The 22,730-nt window shown below is 35.2% G+C and overlaps 3 protein-coding genes across 3 annotated transcripts; 2 read left to right on the forward strand and 1 right to left on the reverse strand.

Annotated features, from left to right (window-relative positions):
- Window positions 1-223: 223 nt before the first annotated feature.
- On the reverse strand, window positions 224-9,297 carry LOC110711407 (photosynthetic NDH subunit of lumenal location 5, chloroplastic-like). The gene is made up of 7 exons (XM_021889789.1): window positions 8,990-9,297; window positions 8,706-8,909; window positions 8,075-8,225; window positions 7,870-7,958; window positions 4,122-4,176; window positions 3,871-3,956; window positions 224-701 (listed from the first exon to the last, which is right to left on the reverse strand). Exons 1-7 carry the CDS (start codon window positions 9,011-9,013, stop codon window positions 549-551), a joined length of 762 nt encoding a protein of 253 aa, XP_021745481.1. The 5' UTR covers window positions 9,014-9,297; the 3' UTR covers window positions 224-548.
- Window positions 9,298-11,113: 1,816 nt separating this feature from the next.
- Window positions 11,114-14,609, forward strand: LOC110711398 (4-sulfomuconolactone hydrolase-like). The gene is made up of 10 exons (XM_021889778.1): window positions 11,114-11,436; window positions 11,536-11,607; window positions 12,040-12,119; window positions 12,487-12,586; window positions 12,684-12,737; window positions 12,898-12,975; window positions 13,156-13,253; window positions 13,340-13,397; window positions 13,897-14,018; window positions 14,110-14,609. Exons 1-10 carry the CDS (start codon window positions 11,239-11,241, stop codon window positions 14,264-14,266), a joined length of 1,017 nt encoding a protein of 338 aa, XP_021745470.1. The 5' UTR covers window positions 11,114-11,238; the 3' UTR covers window positions 14,267-14,609.
- Window positions 14,610-15,126: 517 nt separating this feature from the next.
- Window positions 15,127-17,129, forward strand: LOC110711391 (pentatricopeptide repeat-containing protein At4g01400, mitochondrial-like). Its single transcript, XM_021889768.1, has one exon. It carries the CDS (start codon window positions 15,558-15,560, stop codon window positions 16,977-16,979), a length of 1,422 nt encoding a protein of 473 aa, XP_021745460.1. The 5' UTR covers window positions 15,127-15,557; the 3' UTR covers window positions 16,980-17,129.
- The last annotated feature ends 5,601 nt before the right edge of the window (window positions 17,130-22,730 follow it).

Genomic DNA, 22,730 nt, shown 5'->3' on the forward strand with positions numbered 1-22,730 from the left:
AATGTTTTACTATAGATAGGTGCTGTATTTTAATTCCATAGCATATGCGGAACAGACGGTACCTGTTTGGTATTACCCTAAAAAAAAATCCCAAAGATAAACTCCTCAACCAGCAGCCTAGATGGATATAATCACGAAATTATCTACTTAGCATTCATCAATTGACGTCTGGAAGCACCTGTTACTGTCGTGGAAAAAAAAAAACACTAGAGACACCAGGAAATTTCTAAAAGTGCAATCTGTATCATTCGTAGATCATGAAGTAAACATTTTACAACAGCAATATAGACATCAGTACACAATACTAATCCACCAAAAAGATCTCTATGAGATGGCTAAAATGTAGTGTACGCTCTCTAGTGCCTGATACATCAACCAGGATGTAGTCTAAATTTACTGAATCCTCTATACCGGCAAAAACTAGGGAATAGAGAGACGTGCACAAATAGGCTAGTCATGTAAAGAATAAAGCCTTCTAATGTGAAAGAAATGGCAAAACTGAAGCCTGCAGCACGAGGTACATCATTCAGACACCACAAATATATGCATCATACTGCTGGAAGCTCTCCACAATCACTGATGACAACCCTCTTCCTTGGACGGTCACCTCTGTCTGTCTCCTGTGATTCAATGAGCCTAACTACGTCCATGCCTTCCAGAACCTGTCCAAAGACTACATGCCTCTGATCCAGCCATGGAGTCTGCCAGTAGATAAATCAAAATTAGTACAAAAAGTAATAAATCTCTGATCTCAAAGCTTGGAAAGCACAGGAAGAGCAGTGTTTGTCAGCTATAAATCTACAATTACAGGGGTATGGCAGCAAAAATAGATTAGATGAAGCAAAAACTACTCTCCAATTCCACATAAGTATCTTTAATCAAAGGACTTGCTCCATCCGCTACATAATGCACCCTCGGGGGCTGGTGCAAAGATGCTAAACTTGCAACTGTAAGATTATCAGAAGCATGAAATAACTATAGGAAAGATTGCTCTAGATATTGAGACACTGAGGCTAACACAACATTACAAAATGAACAAAGCTAAATTTAATATATGTCCCCAGGTGATAAATTGATAACTAGTACTTCAGCAGCAAGATTACCAGGAACTGCAGATATAGGAGAAATGTGTGGTTCACAAAGGCTATGCTATGAATATTTTTCACCAACTCTGCAAAAGGCCCCTCAGGTTCCGAAAACACGCCCAAATCCTCCCCCATGCGTCCCAAAAAATTTGCAATTATGAACAAAAAGAGTTCAAAATTACAAACTTGGCAGCATGCACCTGGAGACTCCAGGGTCTATAAATTAAAACCTTACTCAGCTGTGCTACAGGCTATAAAACAGAGGATTTCACAAGACATTTAGCCTACATATGCATAGTCATACGCAAGTGAAGCAAAGCTGATGGTTTCCTAGTGCGCCTGCTGTTATATGAAAGGAAAGCTATGGTAAATAATCCATTGGCACTAAACATTTGTAGCAAGAAAGGATTCTTTAGCCATAGATGGGTAAGGTTAGGTAATATCAAAAGGCATTGGACTGAGATTGCTTGAAGTGCGATTACAATGTCAATGCATCATGGTACGTAGGCAACTTCTTGAGGTTTTGTCAATGCCGGGAACACTTAACTCTAAGGCTTGTCAACAACTAGAGAACATACTATGATACATGATGTCACAGAGCCTCTAGTGATCACAGGAAGCTTCCACTGTGTATCAGGACCTAGTATGCCTCACTATGGAGTTTTCAGAATTCCAGTATGCCTCAATATGGTTTCCAGAATTCCAGTATGCCTTGGGTTACTTGAATAGGACCCTTACCATGTCTAATGAACAATTCCTGCTGGCTTCCAGAATTCCAGTATGCCTCAATATGGTGTTTCATTTCTACACCATCCTTATCGTGCAGTATGACCAAAAGAGCTTTCCCTATAGCACCATTAAGTTTAGTCGCTAGATTTGTGAGTGTCTATGGGGTGTGAATTATTACTCCTGCAAATTTAACTTGATAGGGTCCCTAGGGGCTTTTCTAAACCCAAAGTCCTTAATGGTTGGGTTGTAGAACCATAATATTGAGTCTTATCATTAATATTTGCCTAATTCAGATACCTCCCAGTGATGCCTTGAGTTCTCTCGGGGTGGTTTCTGTAGTAGTGGTGACCCCAAAAGTTTTTGAGGCATGAATTATTGCCTTCAAACAAGGCTTGCAAGGAGAAAGGCTGGTCCCTACATCCTTTAGGATCAGAGCTTGCCATGGATCCAAGGTGACCCAAGAAATTTAAGTCTTTAGGATCATAGTTTTAAGTCTAGCAATTATTATCAAATTTACACTCCGCCTCCAGAGACTGCCTCTAAGTCCTTTCAATACCATATTGTTCGTGCATTAGTGTTATGTATGATAACCAAGTCCCATGAAACCATAGGGAACCTCCTCCCATAACCCTGATTAAGTTTCAGCATGGCCCCAAGAGGTCTATACAACACTCCCAAAGATACCTTTAGTTCTTCCAGCATGGTTAATTTGGTCATGGTGAGTTGGTGACTCCAAAAGCCTTCCCATATAACCTAGGTTAGTTTTAGCCAGTCCCATTGTTGTCTATTAGCTCACTAGGGGCTCATCTGCAGTCTCATATAGATACACTCCATGGATCCACAGTCTCATCAGGCGTTGATACTCGATACCCATTCTTCACCGTAGTAACAATCATAGCAATCCTTAATCGTACCATGCGCAAGAATCAACGAAATACAAAACACCCATCGATACTAAATTAGCCTATATTTAATAAATTGGAAGTGAGCATGCTACGATGCCATGTGGTCCCCTTTATGTGTCACCCCCCTATTTTTTCCCCTTAATTATTATTATTAAAATACAAAGGTTACAACCATAATCATGTTCACCTTTATGGCTTCATACCTTCAATAGTTCATCTTTCCACAAACCCTTTTTCGAGCCACTCTGCCTTTCTCTCCCCAAGTAAATGAATCAGTTTAATAAAATTGTTTTTACAAACTCAAGATGGGCACACTAATTTTCTCATTCAAACTTTTCAAATTTTAATAATTTTTCCTTTTTCAAAACATATACTTCCTCCATTTTTTTTAGTTGCATCACTTTTGATTTCACAGACTCCTAGGCAATTTTTAGAGTAGAGAGAAGTAGAGAGAAAAAATACATGGGGCCCATGTGGTAGGAGACACAGAGAATTTATTAGTTAAAAAGGAAAGTAATGCAACTAATTTAAAACTTCCTTTTTAGGAAAGTGATGCAACTAAAAAAAACGGAGGAAGTACATTTATATAAGAAAATATTAATTATAGATCAATTACTTCACTACATGACATGTATTTCATATACAAAAATTAGTTTGAATTGATGTAGGTCCATATTTTTTTTTCAGTTGAAATTACTTAGCTGTTATGACTGATGTGGTATGCATTTCCATCTGACCTATGGTTTGAAACTTTGAATAATAAGGCAGAACTAAATATTCAAAGCTATACAGGAGTAAGCCATGGAGAAGGTGCCCCTTAGTCCTAAACAAAAAAACTATTTTCAAAGACCAATCAAACCTTAATTACAGATTTAACCTTAGATACAGATTGTCACATCTGAAATTGTAGTCAGCAACCCAGTTGGATAATGCCATTTGGAGTAAATGGTTCCAACTTAGACTTTTCCCGACCCAGGGCTTGGCAGGATACAAACTGACAATTGAGACACTTGGGGAAGCAAATCAATAGTTATTCATGGATTCAAATGAGGTGATTAAATTATTTCTTGTTAATAACCATGTTATTAGTAGCCAAAAGAGATTGATGGATCAAAAAAATTTAAAATGTATATGTCAAAGGTATATAGTACCTTAGCAGTGCATATAAAAAATTGGCTGCCATTAGTATTGGGGCCTGCATTGGCCATGCTAACTATTCCAGGACCAGTATGAGACACTGCAGAAATTCCAAAAACAAATCATAAATTCATGAGATATGACATAGCACAGCAAGAACTTCAAAACCATAACTTGTAAAAGTTAAGAATTCCCCGTACAGCACTACAGCTCAATAAATCAAGAAACACTATACAATTAAAGTCCTAAACCACTGTCAACTTACGCTTGAAGTTCTCATCCTTAAATGTACGGCCATAGATGCTTTTACCTCCAGTTCCCTGCAATAAAAATTAATATAAACAAATATATAAATAAATAGATCCACATTCAGAGTTCATGCAGAAAAACGAATGACTGCTGATAATTACCACAAACTATTCTCTCAGTAGGCTCCATACAGAGAAAATAAAGGCTATACTGCTATAGTGCCATGCAAATAATAAAGAGAACAATTGAAAAAAGATCTCTTATAGTAAGCATTCAGCCATAAAGTGGGTCATCATGAACTAAGATACGCTTACTTATAAAGCTGTAATTTAGTCCTCATGATAGAAAGCATCAATACTTGATGATAGGTGGTGCCAACTTAAAGTTACTAAGGAAAAGGTGAAGTAAAATATGAACGAGATGACCCTCAGCCCCGCATCATCCACCTCTACAAAAATATTGGTTGTTAGAGCAACATTACAAAGTAAAATTAAGTAATGTCAGTATTATTACTTTGTGCTCCTGAGTCCAAAGGGGGAAGGCTATATTACTATACTGTATGACGAGGTCTACATCTCCTTAAAATGCATTCAATGACAAAAACGCCCAAAACATCAAAGTTTCACTCAATATACCAAGCAAGGTACCCAAGTAAAGGATCATTGGTTAACCAGGGGAAAAAAAAAAGGTTGGGGGGGGGATTATTGGCCAACTACAGTCAAGATCATTAGACGGGTTGGTCCAGTGGTAAATATAAAAGGTCTAGCAGTTCAAGAGGAGAATTTCAAGTTCTTGTCTCCCAAAAATAAGGTTTCAATTCATTCCTCCACACAATCTCCAGCAAGTCAATTCACAATCATTCAAATACTCTTATATATCCTTACACACCTACTGATTATCCTGAAATCTTAACAATATAGTAAGGCAAGTGCCTTCAGGTTTCAGGTGAAAACTAGCAGCTAATCTACAGGAACATTTTACTATACTGCAGTTATAATGCACCAGCATGCGTGAAGGTACGCAAAAATATGATTAAATAGGCTGATTGGCAGAGCTATACGCCCACATGACTGCTTCTTCTCAACAATCAACTCTACATAAGGGATTGGCCACTAATTGAACATAGTTTAAATCCAACCAATATCTGGTCATTCTACCTGTATCAATAGACTATATACATAACCCATATCAATAGCAAAGTGATAATTAAATATAGCTAACTAAAAGGGATGAAGGAAGCTTAGAATCTTGATTCCCCAACTTGTCAGATCCCCTCCGCTTGGGTGACAAGTGGTAGATACTTCATATTTGTCTCAACGTAAGCTGTAGCATCCCAAGCATGTCTCTTAAGAACCTATTGATCATTCTCATAAATGTCAGTTAGATCTCTGCAAATATCAAGATAGATATCTGACAAAAAGTTTCTAGTGATACCAATGCATCCTTGAGGTTGCCTGCAACTGTGAGCCCATATAAGGCTTTAAGCCTTTACAAAAAACAAGTCTGTGACAATAATACTCCGTAAACCAAGTTCATGGGGACTTCTACAACAGCCCAAGTACTCTGCAGATTTTGGGAGTCCTGGGCCATAAGTTACACAATGACTTGAACAGGCTTCAAGCTTCCAAAAGATCCGTTTCTAAAGTTACACATCACATTTTAAGCAGATTAATTCTAGGAAAATATAATTGGACAAGAAATCTTAATCACCATGACCACTTTGGTTGCTTGAAGTCCATAATACTCCATAATGTTCTCTCTTTTTTTTTTATTAAAAAGACACAAAGGGGTGTCACCCAAAAGTAAAGAAGGGATAGGGACAAATAATGGGTGCCTTCAAACTATCATGAAGCAATATATGTACAAAATCAAGAAGCATCATGTATTGTTCTAAACCTAATACTCTTTCATTCCTTTTATACATATGCCATTAAATTTTACACAAGAATACAAGATTTTAGGTGAGTGAAAAGGCAAAGAGGATAAAAATGAGTAGGTGAGTGTGGGACCCAACTCAAGAAAAAGTAGAGAAAAATTGATCAAAAAGGAAATGGGACAAATAAATTGGGATGGAAGAAGTACAAAACTTCAGCTATACAAAGGTCTAAATAAGGAATTGAAACATTGATGAGGGGAAGCTATGCCCTAAAAACCATTGGAGGTTTTTTTTTATTCTTGTTCGTCCAACAATACACATGATCATAGATAACACCGGAAGATGCACTAAACTTTAGGCCTTTAGCTATACAAAGGCCTAAATAAGGAATTGAAACATTGATGAAGGGAAGTTATACCCTATAAACCATTGGTGGTTTCTTATTTATTTTGTTTGTCCAATAGTACAAGTGATCAAAGAAAAAATTAAATTAACATTTATTTCGTATTAGTTATTACACTAACAAAAGATACAAGTGAAACACATGTAGACAATGATGTAGATCTTATCAATCATTAGTGAGAAAAAATGCCAAAGCCCATGGGGTCCATATTGATCATCAAGAGCTCAAGATTGTAGAGCTGTAGAAGCCATATTCTAACAAACAATTAATAAGAACACTTGAGCACATAAATTTAAGGCACTTTGAGAAGGAAATTTTTTTTTTTTTTAAAGGACAAAAAAGAGTCCTATAAGAAGTCCGCAGCCGGCACAACCAAAGAAGATTATTAGCTATGCACAGTGTCTACAAGCCTTGAAACCATGCCCATGAAATCCTTGGTAAAACTAATTACCAGAAAACAGAGCCTACTTGACTGTAAACTAGACTCAGAGAAATATATGGATCCTCTTCCTCTTTGGAAGCTACAGCCCAATGGCATTTACAAAGTCCACAACCATTGTGACAAATCTTGACAACAATATTAATCAAGCCTCCCAAAATAAGAGCCCCTTAAAGAGTACCTACAGGATTTTTATGAACCACAATCATTTGGGTCTTTGTACCAGAACACCATACCACTTCAATCATGAACCTTCCAGTAACTAGATTATTCATTGCCACAATAACAACAGGAAATACCATAGTATTGGACCAGTGGCAGCATCCCTCTAGAGAAGGGCTTCCTTCGTTTTGCATGACAAATATCATCTCTAATTGAGAGAGCAAGCACGTGATTGTGGTTATACTTGTAAAGAGGAAGGACATATAGTTATAATTCCACAGAATTATGCCAAATTTAAAGATTTTAAAAGTCTTTATATTAGAGCTCTAGAAACTGTCTAGATCTTCAAATCCTTGAAGACCACAAGCACACTGCTTCCCTTGAAAAAGTTCACAGTAATGTCTTAAGTTTTACCAAAAACTACTAACTTAAAAGCTTTATGATGTCAATCAACAAAACCTGTTTATTACTCTTTTTTATTCCATTAAAATTAGCTCACATCTGAAGGTGCTACTTGCTACGAATGCTATGAAGAAGTGGGCAAAAAATTTCTATAATTCTGAATATGCAGCTAAGAGGCTATAATGGAAGGTTCAATTACTAATTTAGTTTTTTTTTTCTTCCTCCAGCAAATAAATTTCAAACTCAAGTAATATTGCAGATCACCATATATATATATATATATATATATATATATATAATATATATATATATGTATAGAACAACTGTCGACCCCATAATCCCACCATAAGCAGAGATGACCATATCACAATAACACCGAATAAATCCTTATTCTAAAAATAGATTTCTGTTATGTGCAGAGCATGTGAAGAAATGCCATGGAAGATTCTAAAATCCTGGAAGCTGAGATTAAGTTTACATACATTTCCTTTATCAAAATCTCCTCCCTGAATCATGAAATCCTTGATAACACGGTGAAACGAGGAACCCTTGTAACCAAAGCCCTTCTCACCTGAAAGACAAAGCAACACAATTACTAAGTTTTAAACACACTTATTTTATCAAAGCTTTAAACACTTAATCTCAAGCAACCAAATGTAATTCAAGGATCTGCTTTAAAAGATGCACCAGTGCAAAGAGCTCTGAAATTCTCAGTAGTTTGAGGCACATCTTCACCAAAGAGACCAATCACAATCCTACCAGCCAACTTCCCTACTGGATTCCCAATGCTGATATCGAAATACACTTTATTCGTCACATTTGATTGCAATGTAGTCTCCTGCAAATTAGAGTATCATATAACATCATCTCATAAACAAATAAATTCTCCTATTTGCCGCATTTTCCAAAACCTCATATCAACCATATATCATGATTTTACTGTAAGACACTGTCATAGTATATACTTTCGCAGTTTCGCCATTCTCAAATCAACGCAGGGAAATTATTGGGAAATCAATCATAAAACATTACCTCTTCCACTGCAAATAGTAAGAATTCATTTCAATTAAAATTACATTATTAGAATAATTGTTTAGAACCACTCACATTTTGAAACCGATGAATGTATTGATTATCAAGAATGCGACGCAACAATTTTTGTTACTAACATCTCGAAATAGCATATGTGACTATTAGTTCTCCAACAATATGAAACACTAAAACAATCATAGTTTGACCTAAATAAATTCAACCAACTCTCAAGAATTTCACCAATTGAAGAACACATTACGACAAATGAAAAAAAGAAGTAGCTCACCTCAGCAGAAGCTCGAACAGAGGTAAGAGAAGCAGGTTTCCGGCGAAGAGAAAGAGGAGAAGAGCATGTGAGGGACACGTGACCGAAGGAATTAGAAGACGACAGAGGAATTCTCGGGAGTTTGAGAGAACTCCGAACGGCGGAATTGACGGCGGAATTAACCGGGACTAGGTCTCTTTTGCCGGAGATTGAAGTAACATTTGCCTGAAAAAATCAAGAATCAATCAGTGAGAAATTTAAATCAATCATCAGAAAGAACAGCAAGAAATATCTAGGGTTTATACTTGGATTGCGAAAGAAGCCGCCATTGATGGATGAAGCTCGAGGTATGAAAATGGGATTTAGAGTTTAGACAGTGACGAAGAGGAGATAGAGAAAAAGAGAGAGATTTGGTAAGGGTGTAATGGTAATGGCAATGTTGAGGACTAAAGTAGTTTGTTCCTTCTGAAATATATCCTCGGAATAAGAGGGAGGTTTAATAACAATATTCCAATAATTAAATTTAGCTAAGATCCATCTAGGTCAATTCACTTGATTTTTATGGATTTAAAGTTACAATGTATAATTCCTTTATTATGGATTTAAAGTTACAATGTATAAAATAGTTTTTTTTTTTTATTTATTTTTTTTTTTTTTTTAACTAAAGAAGATTTGGCATTATTGATACAAATTTACTTACATATTTGTATCGATAAGATCCATAAAATGTGATGGAAAATGAGCAAATTAAAAAAATGTAAAATATACATACTAAAATGTTCAAGACTATGAGGCTACAACTTATGTCTTGCCTCTTCAAAATTGAAAAGGTTCCTAAGACAACTAGTCAAGTCAAGATGCTACTCCCTTTATTTTTTAAAAATATGTATAAATATGATCATATAATATGCTATTGGATTTGTCATAATGTCTACTTTGTAATTTTTATTCATAATTTTTACTAATCTCTAATTAAAGATATTGATGGTCAAATTTATGTTTCGGCAAATGTGCAAATCCAACTCTAGTTTTTTTTTTTTTTTTTTACAAAAAAACAAAGGGACAACCTTTCATGATCATACATAGGTGTGTTGAACTTCTCCTACCAGGCTACGAGCCGAGAAGTAATATAGATTCAGATAAGAAAAAACCAATTTTTTTTATTTTTTTTTTGTTAAAACTCCTTTATTATCCACATTGTGAATGAAGCTTCTTTTTTTTTTTCCTTAAAGGAACAATGTGAATTAACCTACACTTAGAGAAGATGAGAGAAAATAGTCACCATAACTTTCGGGAGTCACTCTTAATAAAATTCCTAAAGCAAGATTAGAATATTTTTCAAAACATTTTGAAAGCCTTGTGCTAATTATTAAATTAAAATTATCATTCATAATTGGAAAATTGGCTTAAAATAATACCAACTATCAATGGTGTGTGCAAAATAATTCGAACTCAACTATTTGCTATTAGTGGTACCACCTTTTGTACTATTATATGTGCAAAATAGTACGCTGGTCGCCAAAAAAGCATTTCGAGGAATATTTCGTCTATATTTATTATTATTTTATATATTTTATTAGTATCCTGTTTTCTTTTCAAAATACATATTATGTAACAATTTCCTTTATAATCCAAATTAATAATGCCCCACCCCTTTATTAGGTTATTTATTTATTTATTTTTAATTGTCAATATGTATTTAAATATTTTTTTTTCAAAATACGTGTAGTAACAATAGTATATAGGGTATTTAATTAAATACATTTTTATATTGATAACAGGACTCCAACAATTCAAAAGAAGGTAGGGAATAATTAGTTTAATCAAAAATCATTTCAAAAATCCAAAATTTTCTCACATTCACTAACCAAAATAATGTGGGGAAATTTTTGGATTTCTTAAACAATTTTTTAAGCTAATTATATTAAAATAATAATGCATTTAAATTCTATATTTACTATTGTATGGTAGTAGAAATTACTAAAGATATTAAACAATATATATTTAAATACATATTGACAATTCAAAAAAAAAAAAAACCCAAAGGTGGGACATTATTAATTTGGATTGTACTAAAAAAAATTGTTAACATAATATGTATTTTGAAAAGAAAATAGAAAATTAATAACAAAAAATAATAATAAATATAGACGGAATATTTCTCGCGATTCTTTTCCGGTGACCGACGTACTATTTTGCACAAATAGTACAAAAGGTGGTACCGCTAATTGCAAATAGTTTTGTTTCAAAAAAAAAATTGCAAATGGTTAAGTTCGTATTATTTTGCACACACCGTTGATAGTTGGTATTATTTTAAGCCAATTTTCCTGCATAATTTCACCACGTAAAATATAATTCGTATTTCTTTAACTATCACGTTCCGTATTAATATTGACATCCATAATTTAAAAATACATAAAGCATAAAGATTAGAACAATGTGACCAAATACAAAATGAATATCAAAATTTGAGGCCGATGCCCTTATCGACGACCCTAGCATCAATTTTAACGAGCAGTCGACCAGCAATATCAAATACTCCCAACACTTAAAAATGGCATTGAGAATGCAACCTTGTAGTTTAATCCATTCAGCAACAAACTCAAACTCAATTGGCCTTACCTCAAAACTAAAACCTCATTCACTTCCCAATTCTTCTCATTTTCAAGTATTTGCAGCCAATATGTCCTCTGTTGCTCATGTTCCTAAAATCATTGATTCCCACCTCCATGTTTGGGCTTCTCCGCAAGAGGTTAATCCTTTTTTTTTTTTTTTAATTTGTCCTGCATTATTTTTCAGATAATTTGAAGGGTTTAGTTTAAACGTTAATACAATTTCTTTACTGAAAAAGGCTGCAGAGAAATACCCTTATTTCCCAGGCCAAGAACCCACCTTACCTGGACATGCTGAATTCTTGCTTGAGGTACAATTCCCAGGTTATGTACTTCAATCAATGACTGCTTGTGATGTTCTGATCAATTCAATTTCGGGTTTAGGTACCACCCGAAGATCATAACCAACTAAGCTAGTTGACATCCACATAATATTTTGATCATAGCTTATCCTTTGAGTAGGTATTATTTTTGCAAAGAATGTAGATTATGAAAGTTTTGAGTTTTTGGTAAAATTGTGGGAAGCGAATTCTTGTATGAGATTGTCTCATATTGGAAAATGTCACCCCACTTATCAATAAAATGTGTTACATAAATTAGACCCAGTCTATGCAATTTCATGCCTTCGCTAAAATTTAGCTTCTTTAAATTGTTAAGCAAGAGTTGTTGCGTACCCTTTTTTCTTTTTTTAGTGGTTTGTTTAGATGAAAATGGTGACTGATTTTATACTTTGGTTTTGACAGTGTATGGATGAAGCAGTTGTAGATGGTGCTTTGATTGTGCAGCCAATTAACCACAAATTTGATCATTCTTATGTTACAAGGTCTGTGTAAATCTTTTTAGATGTTGAAAATCATGCTTAGGTTGATCGGATTGAAAATTGAAGCCTAGAATTGCAAATTTGGGCATTCATTGATGCAGCATAGTGATTACTGATTAGCAATTTAGCATAACCAGTAGAGTAACAAAGTCCTATAATGAGTGAGATTATGAACATTCTGAGGATTAGAAAACTTCTGTATATGCAGTATAATCTTGTCACTTCAACCAAACTTATTATATGTTGCTTCAAATAATAAATTGTTTGTCTTGGTTTTCTTGATTTGGTTATGTTTAACCAATGGAATGGCTGTTATTTTTCTTTTTTCATTTTCCTCACATTGATTAGTGTTTTACTAACTTCTGTTCAGCATTTTGAAGAAATACCCCACCAAATTTGCTGGCTGTTGCCTTGCAAATCCTGCAGATGACGGAAGTGGGATTAAACAACTCGAGGATCTTGTTTCCAAGGTGACTGATCTATCTGATGATCTGATAGTGCTGTACCATAGTTTAAACTTTTAGTTGTCCGGTTGCCCCTATTTACAAAATGCCGTTTCTTTGTCAGGATGGTTATCGTGCAGTTCGTTTCAATCCATATCTATGGCCATCTGGTCAGAAGGTATCCATCTTCTCAGCTTATCATATCATTATCTCTGATGTTTTTTCCTGTACTTAAGTAAGTACTTAACAGTTTAACTCCTTTACTACTATGTAGTACTTAGTAATGTCTATGTTATATGAATAATGATATGAGATGTTTTAATTGCTGACTTCTGCAGATGACAAACAAGATAGGAAAGGCACTGTTTTCAAAGGCTGGAGAGCTTGGCGTACCAGTAGGCTTCATGTGTATGAAGGTCTTACAACTTAGAGATAATGCTGAACTTTTGATGCCCCTTCTCCTTTTTTTTCTCCCTTTGTCATCATCCTCATGCTAGTTCACATCTTTGTGGACATAGTTGGTCTTTATTTGGAACAGCAAGAAATGAAATTTTTTAAAATTTGTGACATCTATTTACTCAATGTTGAACTTTCAGGGTCTAAATCTGCATTTTTCTGAGATTGAGGAATTGTGTACAGAATACCCCACAACTCCTGTGCTAATAGATCATATGGGTTTCTGCAAGCCACCAACGTAATGTTGTCGGTAAACTTCTTCACAAGTAGCTTCCACTTTTTTTTGGCTTGCTAAAACCTGGACTTCTTGTGTTTGTATTGCAGTAATGACGATGAAAGTTTGGCCTTCTCTAATCTGTTGAAGTTATCTCAATTTCTACAGGTGAAATTTGGGTAGTTGTATTTGAAAATTTGGTCTCATATGTCTTCTTAAACAATTCATAGGTGTATTGTTATGTTATTTAAACTCTTCATTTCACCTCAAGTACCCATCATACCCTAATAATTAAATTTAGATATTGTATGTGGAAACTTGCATGTCATATGGAAACTTGCACTTCATTCGAGACAATGAATATTGAATTATTTATATAATACCTAAGTCTGATACTTGGACACGAGCATGCGAGGGGTAACATAATTTTACTGATACCACAAAAATTGCACTTCATTCTAGAACAAGAAGCATACTAACTCAACCATCATCTGCTAGTTAACCACTACAAAAATTGCTCTTTTTTCTAATTTTTTCTGTTGACATTCAAGTGATTTCAATGAGAATTTGTTCTGATTGTTGAAATGTATGGAGTGATAAACATGGCATTTTCATTGCTCATAATAATTTGTTTGCCTATTCAGTCTGAAATTTGTCAAATTATCAGGTTCATGTAAAATTCAGTGCCCTGTTCAGGATTTCGAGAGAGGCATTTCCATACCAGGACTTGTCTTCTCCATTCTCTCAAATCATTTCGAGTTTTGGTGCTGATAGAATTATGTGGGGCAGGTATGATCTGTTTTCGATCATGTTAGATAAATGAATGTGGTTAGAAACCAGCAAAGCAGTCTGAATTTCAGTAACTATTTATAAATTGCAGTGATTTTCCATTTGTGGTTTCCGAATGTGGTTACAAGGAAGCAAAAGAAGCCGTGTCTCTAATTGCTGAGCAAGCAAACATGACAGCTTCGGAGTTGAATTGGATAATGGGTGGAACTATCATGAAGCTATTCCCAGGCCATTGGATTTCTTCCTAAAGCTTAATCAAGGTGTCTATACATTTTCTTGGAGCTACATAGGGCTTGAAATCCTTGAATGCTAGGTTTGAAGTTGATCAAGGTCAGCTTGATAGTATTGTTGCTTTTACTCCACTCTTCGGTAGTGTTTTCAATCAGCACCGGTAGGACTTGCTATTATTAGCTTATCTATTCTTGAAATTATGCGAAATGTTTAGACTCTCAAGGATCAAATATAAGTCGTGTAAAAAATTAATTATGTGCATTCAGACAAACATATAGCTAAGAGCCTAAGAGTACTTTGTATATCGTATTATCGTGAGCCAAATTCAATAGATTTCGTGTTCCGCTTGTTTGAGCCAAATTCAATTGATTTTGAGTTCCGCCTATTTAATACTCGAACTATTTTTATTGAATTCCAACAATCCAAATTCACAAAATGAGTTAAATCGGGTAAAATTTTCAAAAAGAGCTCAAGAGCCAAATTTATTTTATTTTGAGTTTTGCTTGTTTAATGTCAAATGAAGAAGAAAAAAAAAAAAAATACTACTAGAAAAAAGTGTTTCGCTGGTTTGATACTCAAACTACGAGTATAATATTGTGTTTTGAATTAGGTTCATTTATGTATTTATTAGCTTTGAGTGTATTCGACTTTATTGAAACTTGTAATTAGACTTTATTGTACCTAAAATGAACTTATTTAATTTTTATCACCGAAAATAGCTATAACAACATATCGATATCTTTTTTTTTGGGGGGGCTTTGCCTCTCTTTTGCATCAAAAAAAAAAAAAAAAAAACAACATATCGATATCCAAATTTAACCCGAACAATCCAAGATTTTTAGGGGGTGTTTGGTATAAATATTGTAAATGAAACGGAAAAGATTCAAATAAGTAGGGAAAAGGGTAATGGTAAACGTTACTTTTTCTATATGTTTGGTATCCCAGTGGAATTGAAACAATTTGAGTAGATTGTGATTGAGTAAGAAAACGTATTTTTGTTTCCACTAGTTTGTCAAGGGTAACAAATTGGGGGATTTTGTTACCCTTAGGAAACAGTATTTGTTACTTTTAACCCATACCAAACAACTAAAAATAAACACTTAATTGAATCCGTTTCTTACATCTAAAATTACTATAACAAACGCCCCCTTAATCTACACTGCTACGCGTTTATGCATCAAATAAACCACTTGCGACGGTCCCTCAAACCACCCCTAATTGTCCCGAAAACCAACTCAATATAGGATTATGAATTACTACTCGTTGATCGCCCAGCAACAGAAATTAAATTAAACTCCCAAAAAAAGAATGCATCGTTCTTCTTTGCAATCATCATGCAACTCTGTTCTACGCACCACTGGTAATCTCTTCTTCTTCTTCCACTCTACTTCTTCCATCAACCCACAAAAACCACCATCATCACAACAACATAAACGAACAACAAACAACCCAGAAACCCAAAATGCCATACAATTATTCTCAAGAACCCTAATTGTTTCCCCAAATCGAATCCAAAAGCTAATTTCTACCCAATCAGACCCTCTTTTAGCCAAAGAAATCTTCGATTTAGCTTCTCGTCAACCCAATTTTCGTCATTCTTACTCCACTTATCACACTCTAATTCTCAAATTAGGAAATGCTCGCCAATTCACTCTCATGGAAAAGCTTCTTCTTGAGCTCAAACGCCTTCGTTATCCCACTACCCCAGGTTTATTTTCGAGCTTAATTTGCATTTATGGCGATGCCCAGATGCCTGAAAAGGCCCTTAAGATGTTCTACAGCATCGTAGAGTTTAATTGTAAGCCGACCTCAAAACATCTGAATCATGTTCTTGCTATTCTTGTGTCACAAAGGATATTTCTTAGGCCTGCTTTTGATCTTTTTAGGATTGCAAGTAAGTATGAAGTGACCACAAATGTGAAATCTTACAACATTTTGATGAGGGCATTTTGTGGTAATGATGAACTAAGTGTTGCCTATAAGCTGTTCAATGAAATGCTTAAGAGAGAAGTTTTGCCTGATGTTGAATCTTATAGGATTTTGATGCAGGCATTGTGTAGGAAGAGTCAGGTGACTAAAGCTATGGATTTGTTGGATGAGATGCTTAATAAGGGTTTCGTGCCCGATACTTTGAGCTATACAAGTTTGTTGAATAGTTTGTGTAGGAAGAAGAAGCTTAAGGAGGCTTATAAGTTGCTATGTAGGATGAAAGTTAAAGGGTGTAATCCAAACATCATACATTATAACACGGTTATGTTGGGTTTGTGTCGTGAGGGGCGTGCACACGAGGCCATCAAGATCTTGGATGATATGTATTCGAATGGATGTTTGCCAAATTTGGTGTCCTATCGAACATTGGTTGGTGGTTTGGTTGATCAAGGGATGTATGATGAAGCGAAGAAGTACTTGGAGGAAATGATGTCGAAAGGTTGTTCTCCGCATTTTTCAATTACACATTCTTTGATTAAAGGTTTGTGTAATGTTGGTAGGGTAGAAGTAGCTTCTGACGTGCTTGGAGAGCTTCTTAAACATGGTGAAGCACCATATATTGGTACTTGGCAAGAAGTCATACCGCAAATTGCTGAGGCAGAGGAAATGGAAAGATTGGATGGATTGTTGGATGAAGTGATTAAGGTTGATATTAAACCTCATACAAAGATAATTGAGGCGGGAGCTGCTTTGGAGGAGTATTTGATAAAAAAGATACAAGAAAATTATAAGAAAGCTTGAGTTCTAATTTCGTGTGCAAACCTTCTAGTTGAGGAAAAAAAGAAACAACGTAGCTTCATTGGCCATTGGCCTTGTTTGGTAATTTTGTAGCACCCCGATAAATCTCATTTTTCCAAAGCAATATCTTAATTCCTTAAGGCCTTCTTTCAATTAGCTTATTGTTGTCTAATGTTAGTTGTTTTGAGTAATCGTTAGTCGTTTGGGAATTGATTTTGGCACACCTTAACGTGAGAGCACAGTTTTCTATGCTCTTCTCAGGTAGGGGCGTGCCAAAATCAATTATGAGTGTGCTAAAATCAATTTTCTAGTCGTTTGCCTGCCAATTGTAATTAGTTGCTTGTGTACTAGTGTTTGGTATATTGTTGTTAGTTATTAGTTGTTTTAGTGTATATAATAACAAAAAACTAAAGGTAGCATTTAGTTGCATTAGTTGTTTTAACAAGTTAATCATAATTAGATACTTATGTAAAAATATTTGGTAGATAGCTACTAGCTATTTTGTTATTAGTTGTTTTGGTTTATAAACATCCAAAAGGCTAAAGAGGAGTGTCTGAATTGATTAAGAGCTTTTTAATTTGGAGCAAAAAAGTGTTGTTTGATCGTTTCAAAAGCACTTTGAAGTGTTCGGTTAGGAGTTGTTTGGAAGAGAGTTTTAGGTCTTAAAAAGCTTTTTTTTCAAAAAAAAACTCAATTGTTAGTTTGATGCTAGAATTTGATCTTATATATAGACGTGCAGTTGGAAATTCGTGCCTTTCTTTTTTCATTAACATAAAAAGAGTGTGTGCAAATGACGATTCTTATAGGATTTGCTTACTTTGATTCTTGAATGATGAATATAAATTCTTGTAAAAAAGTGTGTGCATGAGTTGAAGGTTTTTTTTTTTTTTCTTTTTTTGACAAGAGAACTTCATATATAAAGGCAGAATTACAATATAAGAGAGCTAAGCAACACACCTAAACAAACCCTCATATAGAGCTTGCTACTTATCATTAAAGGAAGAACGAAGAGAACAAAATACTTAAAAAGTCTTGTAGCATACCAATAGCTGCAGAGCATGGACAACTAAAAGGATTGTACCACATCATACATTGTGGACCAAGAGATGCCAAATTAACTGAAATAGTAGAGATGGACCAAGAGCACAGGACATAATCATTGAAGAAAACCCAAATTGGCATTGACACCGAAGGAAATTCATGATGGAAGTTGTTGGGAGATGGAAAAATCGGAAAATTGAATGCACTCTGCTGCTGAAGAACAAACCTTTTACACCATTCCGCTCTTAAGGGTTGAAAAGCATAGCTGCATCCTAGGAGTCTGGGAACAAAACCAATAGAATCATATACTTTAACGACTTTACCATGAGAAACCATGCATTCAAATGCAGGTTTCCTTCCTGCAATTCTTGCAATTCAACAGAGAATGCAAGAAAATGGAGGACTTTGCTTACCCCAAGCACTAAAGACAGGGTAGCATCCTTCAAGATTTTGATTAACAGCGATGACTGACTTTGTCATCACCAAAACTAACAAAGGGATGATAGCAATTGTATGAATGCCCATATCATCCCACAACCAAGCAGCAAGAACATCAAACAAAACTCCTCCATCAAAACCACTCTCCTCCTGCAAACTCTAAATGCAGGGAAAACCATCCACATGCACAAATAACACCATCCACTGGAGACTGTGTTAACTACCAAGAGAGCATATTCACGCCCCGACAAGGCTACCAGTAGGACCACACCCAACTAACAAGGGATTGCTTAACCTCCATCCTCTCCATCCCCCTTCCATGTACAGCCCACCACCACCTCTTCATCGACCACCCACCCTACCCAACCCCACCACTTTCACCCAACTACCACCACCTCTACCCCACAGTCCAGACCCAACCCCGGCGGCCCCCTCTTAACCCACCACCAGTGAGTCAGTGACCCCCCTAAAACCACCAACAACAGCGTCGACCTCCATTCCTCATTCCCTCACCATCAACCTCCACTTGCCCACCCCTTGTCGAAACTCGAAACCCAAAAATCCACCCACCTCCAATCCATTGAAACCTAGGATCACCTACTCGTGACCCGTCGAAACCTAGAAATCCACCCACCTTCGTCGAAATCCAGGAGCACCCACACATCCCCGCCCACCCTCGAAATGAAACCCAAAAAACCCCACTTGCCTTTCCTCGAAAGTCGAAACCGCTGAATTCCCACCTCACTGCAAATTACTAGGTTTCTGGGGATGTTCATGGTCGATTTTAGGAGTTTGGGGTGGGTTATGTGGTGGTTGCGTAGCAGGAAAATTGGGTGGGTTTCGAGGTTGTTGTGAGGAAGGAGGGGGTAGAGACGGTTGGGGAGAGGCAGGGGCAGCAGGGGGTCGGGTTTTGAGGGTCGAAGGGGGTGCGAGGAAAGAGAGGGGAAGGGGGCTGCTGGATTTTGAGGGTGAGGGTTGTGTGGGTGGGTGGCGGGAAACGAAAAGGGGAGGGGAAGAGGGTTTTGGGTGGGGTGGCCGGAAATTGAAAAGGGGAGGGGAATGGGGTTTTGGGTGGGCTAGCTGGTGGTTGAAGGGGTGGGTGGGGATTTGGTGGTGTTTAGTTTTTTTTTTTTTTTAGGGTTTTTTTTTAATTCTTTATTATTTTTTTAAAACGGACCAATCAGAAGGTGATACATGGCAAGTGGCGGGGTCAACTAACGGACACTGACGGTCAACTAACGGAAATGGCATTTGGTGATATTGTACTAAATCTCAGTGGCATTTGGTGAATTTTGAAAAACTTGATGGCATTTGGTGAATTTTGAAATTACTCGGTGACATTTGGTGAAATGGCCGGTTATTTGTGTATTTTTATGTATGTGCAAGAGTTGAAGTTACTAAGAGGTTTATTGCCTTTATTGCATGTGTATGCCAAATGAAGGCTATGAAGCTAACAAATGTCCAATTGCACATCTATTTAGAATATTACTCACTTTTCTTTATACTAATCAAAACACTTTGATCAACACACATGTCAATGTACAATATTAACCATTAATATTTGTAATTATATATCTATTAAGAAGTATAAAAGGTTAAAATAATAAAAATATACTTAAAGACTAATCCAAAAATATTTTACATTGCAACATATGTTATATATTGGTAAAAAAAAATATAGTTAAAGTAAGCATATGAATAATACTCCTTACAAAAATCAAATTGTTGAGATTTTTACGAAACGGAGAGAGTATCTATTTATTAACTCAAATTAGAATATACTTAAATCAATTTGTGGCCCCGGCCTTGTGCCCTTTGTGTACTATGCTTCCTATTCACTCGAAATGAAACTCTATTAGAGACTTGTCTTCACTTTGTATACTTGTGTAATCGAGAAATTAGTATGTAAAAGTAGTTTGTAAATGCACCTCTGATTAAACTTCTTTATATGATGCAAAAGTCCTTGATAAGAGTTATAGAAAGAGCTGCTCACGGTTAAAAGATATTAGAGCATTGCACACAGAAGGAAAAACAAAATTAAAAATAAAAAGAAATGAAAGAAGAATAATTTCGAAAAATTTCAAAAAATTCGTCATATATAGAAGTGCATACTTGTGTAATCAAGTAATTAGTACGTAACAGTAGTTTGTAAACACCCCTTTGATTAAAATCCTTTATATGGTGCATAAGTCCTTTGATAAGAGTAACAGAACGAGCTGTTTACAGTTAAAAGAGATTAGAACAATGCGCACCAGAAGGAAAAACAAAATTTAAAAAATGAAAGAAGAATAATTTCGAAAAATTTCAAAAAATTTGTCATATATAGAAGTCAATTTGTGGATTTTTCCCACTTGTACAAGTCTCAAAATATTGTAGTGTAGGGAGTTTATAGGTTCTTCTTGGGAGGTTCACTAGAATTTTTTAATTCATATGGTATAGAAATTTGAATCAAATTATTTTTCAGTTAGGTCACGTGAGTTTTTGACACCTCTAGCACTCTCAACATAAAACTTTTTGCTTAATAAATTTTTCCTTCGGCTTTTTTTATATTTGCATCATTTTGACCGATACATTTATTAAGACATAACTTTAACCATTAATATCTTTAATTTTTCATTGGTAAAAATTGTAAGAAAAAAAAATTAAATTATGAAAATAGACATTGTAACTCATTTAATGATATACTAGATTATAAAAATTCAATTTAATAACAGTAAAAATATAGTAATAAATAAAATAGTATAAAAAATAAAATAAATCAATTTTTTTTTTAAGAAAAAGGTAAAGCGGGCTTTTATAACTCCCTCCGCCCCTAAATATAGTTCCCGTTTGAATAATTAAATGGGAATTAAGAAATGGGAGGAGGAAGTACTAAAAGTACATGGGAAAACCAAAGGATAAATTACCAAAGTGAGTTTCGTTAAGAAACTATTTTCCAAAGTAGACGCGTGGCAAAACTATTTACCAAACTAAGCTTTCAGGGTAAAACTATTTACCAAGTAGACGTGTGGCAAAACTATTTACCAAATTAAGCTTCCAGGGTAAAACGCCATCCAGGGTGGCGTTTTTACCCTGGCCATTTTTTTAAAAAAATTTCAGTCTAGGGAAAAACGCCAACCTGGTTGGTGTTTTACCTTGACTAAAATTTTCTTAAAAAATTTGGCCAAGGTAAAAACGCTAACTAGGCTGGCGTTTTACCGTTGTACCAAAACGCCAACCTGGTTGGCGTTTTTGTATCCGGTATTTTAGGCAGTATACTGTTATTTTTTTCATTGTTTTTCAACAAAACGCAAAACCCCCAAATTCCAAACCCTAACCCGCGCCTCATTGCTCGCCTAATCCTTCATATTTGAAGCAAATTCATCACATCCCATTGCTTAGATCTTCATGATAGTCACTAAAAATTATTCCTCCTTCTTTGTTCAACACTTTTACGTAGTACATTGATCGAATTTGAGGTATGTATTGAATTTAACTATTTTACTTGTTTATGATGTTTTTTGGGAATTTATGTTTGTAATTTACAATGTATGTACTATATTGTTGTTCAAGTATGCGAAATAAGTATAATTACATAATACATTGTTGTTTAATTATTGAAATTAAGTATATTTATATGTATGTTGTTTAATTTCAAATCATGTATATGAAGCATACATTATTCTTCATACTTAGTGTGTAAATTTCAGGGTATGTTTACGAATTACATTGTTGAATTAGGTACATTTAAATATATACTACATTGTTGATTAACTAGGTAAATAAGTACATTGTTGAACACTAAGTTGTGTATACACTTAGCTTGAGGATTTAACGGAATCATTGTGGTTTTAGTTGTGTTGTGTATTTGTGTCATCTAATATGTGTTCCGATTGTTATGTAGAACATGGCTTTACAATTGATTGTTTTGTTATGCCGTTAGAGGGGGGGTGAAATTTTGTGTGTTGAATTGAACGTCGAGTATAGAGAAGGAAAAATGGAACCGTTGGCATTGCAACCTTATATGACTTACAATGATTTGTTGAAGAAGGTTTATACTATAACTTGTTCAAACCCAACGAATGTTGAACTGAACATTAAATGAGGTTTGAGAGTGTCAGTGGGGTTCAAATCTTACCTGTTTTGAATGACGACCATTTGGAGGTTTTAAGGGGTGTCGTTGCAATGAGGTCTCTTCCCACTGATTTATATATGGACATGGTGCCTATATGTACTCAACAGACTATTCGCTTGACAGAGCAACAACCTACATATCTTCCCTCATACAATACAAGC

This window comes from Chenopodium quinoa, unplaced genomic scaffold (genome assembly GCF_001683475.1).
Source record: "Chenopodium quinoa cultivar QQ74 unplaced genomic scaffold, ASM168347v1, whole genome shotgun sequence".
In the NCBI taxonomy this organism is placed as follows: Eukaryota; Viridiplantae; Streptophyta; class Magnoliopsida; order Caryophyllales; family Amaranthaceae; genus Chenopodium; species Chenopodium quinoa.

What these genes read in the sequence shown, in the direction of transcription:
- LOC110711407 (XM_021889789.1), bottom strand. Translation starts at nt 9,013, where the DNA reads ATGGCGGCTTCTTTCGCAATCCAA. An exon ending in CGGCTTCTTTCGCAATCCAA is followed by an intron (nt 8,910 to 8,989) that starts GTATAAACCCTA and finishes TGATTTTTTCAG; the next exon opens with GCAAATGTTACTTCAATCTC. An exon ending in CTGTTCGAGCTTCTGCTGAG is followed by an intron (nt 8,226 to 8,705) that starts GTGAGCTACTTC and finishes TCTAATTTGCAG; the next exon opens with GAGACTACATTGCAATCAAA.
- LOC110711398 (XM_021889778.1), top strand. Translation starts at nt 11,239, where the DNA reads ATGGCATTGAGAATGCAACCTTGTAGTTTAATCCATTCAGCAACAAAC. An exon ending in TTTGGGCTTCTCCGCAAGAG is followed by an intron (nt 11,437 to 11,535) that starts GTTAATCCTTTT and finishes TTACTGAAAAAG; the next exon opens with GCTGCAGAGAAATACCCTTA. An exon ending in TATGGCCATCTGGTCAGAAG is followed by an intron (nt 12,738 to 12,897) that starts GTATCCATCTTC and finishes TGACTTCTGCAG; the next exon opens with ATGACAAACAAGATAGGAAA.
- LOC110711391 (XM_021889768.1), top strand. Translation starts at nt 15,558, where the DNA reads ATGCATCGTTCTTCTTTGCAATCATCATGCAACTCTGTTCTACGCACC.